Source organism: Apium graveolens, chromosome 3 (genome assembly GCF_009905375.1).
Source record: "Apium graveolens cultivar Ventura chromosome 3, ASM990537v1, whole genome shotgun sequence".
Taxonomy (NCBI): domain Eukaryota; kingdom Viridiplantae; phylum Streptophyta; class Magnoliopsida; order Apiales; family Apiaceae; genus Apium; species Apium graveolens.
In genome coordinates, this window is record NC_133649.1 from 255,877,349 (window position 1) to 255,884,563 (window position 7,215).

Genomic DNA, 7,215 nt, shown 5'->3' on the forward strand with positions numbered 1-7,215 from the left:
TTAATATCGATTACATCTAATCTATAATAATCTGTGCGCTAGGGCTGAGCATAAATTACCCAAACTGACCGAAATCGTCCAATCCAAACCGACCAAACCGAATTTTACGGTTTACTAACGGTTTGGTTCGGTTACGGATTGGAATTTTAAAATCCGATTTTTTCGGTTTGGCTTTGGTTTTTACCTCCAAACCAACCGATATAACCGAACCGAATTGAATATTTAAATATATTAGTAAAGTGCAATTAATAATAAATTATTATGTACAACATATATGTAAACTAAAATATAGAAAAGAACTTATCATAATATATTTTATTCTAAAATATAAATATTCATGTATGTATTATATTTTCACTATTTTTATTTTTATTCAATAAAAACATAAGAATTGGTCGCATCTTTTTCGTACATCTTCTTGCCTTTTTTTTTTATTTTTCAAAGTCATTATTTATATATATATTTTTTTTGAATATGATTATAATAAAAAATATAATTCTATAATATGGTACAAAATTTCGATTCTTATTTATAATTTCAAGTTTAATTTAATTTCTAACTTTATTTTATAGGAAAAACGGTTTAAACCGAAACCAAACCGAACCGATCCGTTTTAAACGGATATGTTTGGTTTGGTTTTTTCACATAACGGTTTGGTTTCGGATTGAATTTTAGGAAAACCGCTAATTTCGGTTTGGTTCGGTGACCCTCCAAACCGCTCAAACCGACCGATGCTCACCCCTATTGTGCGCAACTGCGAGATTGTCCCATCTCTTTTACGTAATGAATTTTAGAATTTCATTTAGAATAAAAAAATCGAATTTGTGGTATCGTGAAAAACAGGGAGACTTGTGATTCTCTAGAAAAAATATTGTTACCTTTGTATTGATTTAGTTGGGCCATCTTTCTTATCATTCAAAATGTTCATCACTTTACAGTATTCCGTACCACATACAATCCTCTCTGTTAGCCATTCCCTAAACAACAACAAAACAAATAAACACAACTCAAGAAGAAATAAGAAACGTCGAGCTAATCAACTTTCAATTCAGAAAACATCTCCAGCACCACTTATTATCAACCACAAAACTAACTCTCGAACTAAAATTGAAGCACTTGATGCTGTTGTTAAAGACCTCGAAACTTCCGTAAATAATGGTATACAAATTGATGCACAAACTTTTTGTTCTCTACTTGAATCTTGTTATAATTTACAGGGCATTGATTATGTTGTTAGAATTCATCGAATTATACCCGAGTATTTTTTGCGGAGAAATGTGGGTATTTCTTGTAAGCTTATTAGAATGTATGCGGTTAGTGGGCTTGTTGATGAAGCTCACCAAGTGTTTGATAGAATGTGTCAGAGAGATGTGTATGCCTTTCCCTGGAATGCACTTATTTCTGGGTATGCTGAGTTGGGACAGTTTGATGCTGCATTGGCGCTTTATTTCCAGATGGTGGAAGATGGGGTGGAGCCTGACGGATTTACGTTTCCTCGAGTGTTGAAAGCTTGTGGAGGGATTGGGATGATTCATGTTGGTGAGGAGGTTCATCGTCATATTATTCGTCTTGGATTAAGAAATGATGGGTACATTCTTAATGGGTTAGTTGATATGTATGCGAAATGTGGTGATATCGTGAAGGCTAGGAAACTTTTTGATGGAATTGTGTGTAAGAATTTGGTGTCCTGGAATATAATGCTTACAGGGTATATTCGACATGAGCTTCTACATGAGGCGTTGCATGTGTTTCAATTGATGATAAAAGATGCATTTGAGCCAGACTCGGTTGCTATTTCTACGATTCTTGCATGTGGCATGCCTAGAAAGTTTGGGGCTCAAATTCATGGACGGGTTTTGCGTCGTGGAGCTGAATCTTATTTATCGGTTGCTAATTCGTTAATTGTTCTGTACTCTAATAATAACAGGTTGGATTGTGCTACTTGGTTATTTGACCAGATGTATGAAAGAGATGTGGTTTCATGGAACTCTATCATTTCAGCTTATTGCAAGCGTTCAGAAGCTTTGTTGTACTTTGAAAGTATGAGGAAGACTAACATATTTCCAGACAGGGTGACATTTGTTTCGCTCTTATCAACTTGTGCACATTTAGGAATGGTGAAAGACGGGGATATGTTATTTACAATGATGAGGGATGAGTACAAAATTACTCCCGTTATGGAACACTATGCCTGTATGGTTAATCTCTATGGAAGAGCTGGGATGATCGAAGAAGCCTATGACATGATAATGAACCAAATGGAAATTAAGGCAGGTCCAACCGTATGGGGTGCACTGCTTTATGCTTGCTACCTTCACGGGAATGTGGATGTTGGAGAAATTGCTGCTGCAAGTCTTTTTGAGTTGGAATCAGATAATGAGCATAATTTTGAGATTTTGATGAACATATACAAAAATTCAGGTCGATTGGAAGGTGTACAGAGGATAAAATTGATGATAGAGGAGAGAGGTTTGGACCTGTAAAGGAAAGCATGATGTCCATAATCTTGGTAAGTAATTTCTCTGATTCTGGACACCCTGCTTTGACCTTGGGCTAGCGACATGAATTTGGTGAAATTAAGAGTTCTATTACCTAAGTGTATATACCTCAAGTTAAATATAAAAATGACCAAAATGAAACTCTCACGGCTTGTTAAATGTCGAAATTGGGTTGGTGTGAAGTTCTTATGTCATGATGCTACCAGTGAAGATACTTTGACATCAAAGCTAATTTGCCTACCAGGTAAAGGGATTCTATCTCCCCAAATGTTGTATATCTAAATTGTAATGTTTTTTACTAAATTATAGTATAATCCTATAGAAAATAGAAATCCCATCTTAGAAATGTATAATGTCAGCTATTAATAGACTGCAAATATAATCAGGTGGATGAAAAACCGACTATGGCAATGAATTGAACTAAATTAGCTTAAAGAATTGAAGCACACAAGTTAGGGACCTAGGACTCATTTTGGAGTCACTTCTTGAGAATCATGATATTAGGGTCCTTTCCTTTTCTTTTATTTTTTTGAAGGAGGATATTAGGATTCCTCTCTTTTTGGTAGTATTTTGGAGTCCCCTGTTTCACCCAAATATTGAAAAAGAGGCAAGGGGGTTACTGAGGTCTTACTGAAGGCTCTGTGCTGCCTTGAGAATTAAGATACAGGTTTGGTTCTCTTCCGCGGGAGTGACGATGCTTTATTGTGCTTGTTTTTCTTTAAAAAAATGTTAACTTGGTTTTGTTCAAAATTTTATGAAAAATTATACATGCATAATTGCACATGTAAGAAAATTTTCAGAAAAAAAGTGCAACTACTAAAATTTCTGAAGCCATATCTGTAACTTTGTTCGTCATATTTGTATGTATCACATCTATAATAGTATTGTTAGATATTGCCACTTTGGAGTGGATTCATAAAGACAGTTGATTAGAATTGCTTTCCACAAAATTTTAAACTAAAAATTATTAATTAAACCCAACTCAAACAGACAAAGCTACACATTACAGAACAGGGGGGGGGGGGGGGTCAAGGTCAACACATGGCGGGAGTTGAGTTAATTGACTACAGTAGATAATAAACACGAGGCAGCCAATTTGTCGAGTAATCCCCGCATATGCACACATGCTCTCTAATCATTCACACCACCACACCACTTCTTTCAGTTGTTTGATGCCTATAGCTAATGTCCGAATACTTTTGTTCAAAAATGAAAATGAGCTTATAAGTTGGTTACTCTAATCTCACTATCTTAGCTAAGGGGTAAGCTTAACAAATTTGACATTCGTACGCAACATAAATAATGAATTGATAATCATGCTGCTGCTGCTTGTTTGGAATCTTTTTTTAAGTTGTATAGTCACCGACGTGTATAAACATAGCGTTGAGATGAAGACTATGCATAACCACAAAGGTAGTATATTAAGCTTCTCGTTGGGAGTGATCCGGGTTACATGGATCCCAACTAATATAAACTAGAGCTTCTGTGTTTACTTTGCAGTTAAGTCCATCCTCCGTCTTTGATTATTTAACTTAATATACTATTTATTTACGAGGAGTACGTGTGACGCCAGCAATGAGCATATATTATAAGTTCATTATTTTCATCTACATATTATTTTGTATTTAAGATACACATTTTCATAATTACAGAAATCTAATCATATATTTACAATGATAGTATTTCTATGTACTATGGTTTACGTACAGCTATAAATCTGGTAAATAAGTACTTTGAAATATTTTTTCCTCGAAATTAACATCAAACATCAAATAATAGATCACACAAATATATATATATATATATATATATAAACTTCAAATAATATACCACGTAATGTTTGTTCACATAAAAGTTGCCCAGGTAAATTTTTTTAAAATAATATTCCTTTAAAATTAATATCACTTCAAATAATAGGCCATATATTAACTTTAAATAATAGATCACACTGTTTGAATAATCTTAAAACAAGTTACTTGCAGCATCTATAATGAAGTTAGTTAAAATTATTAGCAAAAATAAAATAAATAAACCAATATGTAAAATTTTCCGAACCTCCATAAGTTTAAGTATCTCAGTAGAGTTGGCTATAAATTATGAATAAGCTACTGTGTTTTCAAATTATCAAAGATTTTTCGGAAGAAGACGAGGATGGTACCGTGATCCAGAATTTGAAAAGTTGTGCAGAAAATTTAAACTTGGGGGAAGGAGATTGCAGGTTACTTTGGTAAACGTATTAAAAAGTGTAAATCGAGACTAAAATTACTACGAGGAAAGCATGATGCCCATTTGATAGCACGAGAAAGCAGCTGCCTAATATTGGATGTCAAAACAGATTTGGTTATAAGTAGGCGAGAAAAATACCATATATTTTCATGCATCTTGTAACTGGAGAAAAAAGAATAATTATATCCAAAGATTAAAAAATGAAGATGGGGAATAGGTTGATTGGAATAGCGGTTTTCAAGATTTCATAAAAGATTGTTATCGACAACTGTTTACTGAAGGTCAGACAGAAAGCGAGGTGGTCTTAAATCGCATATCAGGGCCTGTCTCGAATCAACAGAATAGAGAGCTGCTAGGGGTTGTGACTCACAAGGAGTTAAAAAATGCTGCTTTTCACATGCATCCAGATAAGGTTTCGGGGCAGATGACATGACCCCGGCCTTCTTTCAGAAAAATTGGAGTGTGGTAGGAAGTGAAGTGGTGTAGTTAGTAAAAAATTTCTTTATAGCAGGGACCCTCATGGAAAGCATTAATGCTACTAACATTATTTTGATAACCAAAAAGAAGAATCCAACGACTTTGTCAGAATTGAGGCCTATAGTATTGTGTAATGTTGTGATGAAGATTATTACTAAGGTGATTGCAAACCGGCTTAAGAAAGTGTTGGACTCTGTAATTTCAGATACACATAGCGCATTTCTACCAGGCAGGTTAATTACTGATAACATCATGATCTCCTTTGAAGTGATGCATTATCGGAAAAGGAAGAAATTTGGAAAAGACGGCTACATGGCTCTCGAGTTGGATATGTCCAAAGCATATAACCGTATAGAGTGGAAATATTTCAAAAAAAGTTACTTAAAATAGGGTTTGATAAACGATGGATTCATTTAATATTACAATGTGTGTCAATTGTTGAGTAAAACATTATTCATGGTGATTTTGAAATGGGTCATATCAAATGTAGTTGAGGGCTTAGACAAGGAGATCATCTATCTCCTTATCCGTTTATCTGTGCTGAAGGACTAACAACTTTGATTAAACAATATGAATCCAAAAAGTGGTTACAGGGGATCATAATTTGCAGAAAAGCTCCATCAATTAGTCACACGTTATTTGCTGATGACAGCTACCTCTATTATAAGGTTGAAACGGGAGAAGCTCGTAAAGTTATGGAGTTATTGTCATCTTATGAAAAACCTTCAGGACAACGTATTAATAGAGGTAAATCCACTATCTTCTTCGATGCAAATGTTATTCAATATAAAAAGGAGTTGATTTTCGAGGAATTACCGATTCAAGAGGCTGATGTTACCTCTAAATATCTGGGACTACCTACATCTTAGGTAGAAATAAATATGTAATATTCGGTTATTTAAAGGATAAAGTTCAAACATGTATCCAGAATTGGAATGAATAGCATGTATCCAGACTGGAAAAAGAGATTTTAATCAAGACGATTGCGCAAACTTTGCCCACATATTTCATGAATGTATTTCTTCTCCCTCAAGAAGTAATCCGATATATGGAGAAAACAATGCCTAAATTTTTTGGAACAGTTCTGAGAGTAATAGCTCTAAAATCACTTAAATGAACATGGAGAGAATGTCAAAACACAAATATGCAGGTGGCTTAGGCTTCAAATGTATGCGGGATGTCAATATTTCTATGTTGGGGAAGCAATGTTGGCGTCTTATCACTAACCCGAAAAGTCTGGCCGCTCGGGTTTATAAAGTCAAGTATTATGCAGATACTGACTTTATGGAGGCTAGGTTGGGGAGTAGCCCTAGTTTTATCTGGTGCAGCATTACATAAACAAGGAGGGTAATATCTATACGGTCCAACCGGAGAATTGGAACATGGAAGAAGATAAAGATCATTGGTCAACCGTGGCTCAATAGGGTGGACAATCCATACATCTCTACCACTTCACCAACGTTGATAAATCAAATTGGCGCATCTATTTTCTATACTTGTACTAAAGATTGGGATATGGAGGTGATTGAAGATATTTTCGATGACAGAGATCAGCAATGCATTTTAAACACAAGAGTGGAATATGAGCTGGATCGTGACATTCTATGTTGGAAACTAGAACACTCTAGGCAATATTCAATAAAAAAAGTGCGTACAAGCTACTTCAGGAACAGAAAGGAGTGTGGAATGATGTTAATAACAGGGGTCTCTGGAATAAGTTGCGGAGTATTAAAGCTCCGACAAAGGCTATAAACATGGTTTGGTGAGTTGTTTCTTCTTGCTTACCAACTAAGACGTTGTTGCAAACCAAGAACGTCCAGATTGATAATATGTATCCTGTTTGTAACGAGAAGAAAAAAATAAATTTTTATGGTTTGGTGCAATGTAAACTGGCAGCTCGGTGTTGGCAACTTCATAACCCTAATATCATCACCAATATTATTATGGACTTCTCATAGTGGCTAGAAAGGAGTTTATCATGACTATCAAATCATACGAGCACAAAAATCATCAT

The 7,215-nt window shown here is 34.9% G+C and overlaps 1 protein-coding gene across 1 annotated transcript; it reads left to right on the forward strand.

The window, feature by feature from the left end:
* Window positions 1–874: 874 nt before the first annotated feature.
* LOC141713253 (pentatricopeptide repeat-containing protein At4g25270, chloroplastic) lies at window positions 875–3,179 on the forward strand. Its single transcript, XM_074516578.1, has 2 exons — window positions 875–2,742; window positions 2,885–3,179. The coding sequence occupies exon 1, from the start codon at window positions 921–923 to the stop codon at window positions 2,481–2,483; it is 1,563 nt and encodes a 520-aa protein (XP_074372679.1). The 5' UTR covers window positions 875–920; the 3' UTR covers window positions 2,484–2,742; window positions 2,885–3,179.
* The last annotated feature ends 4,036 nt before the right edge of the window (window positions 3,180–7,215 follow it).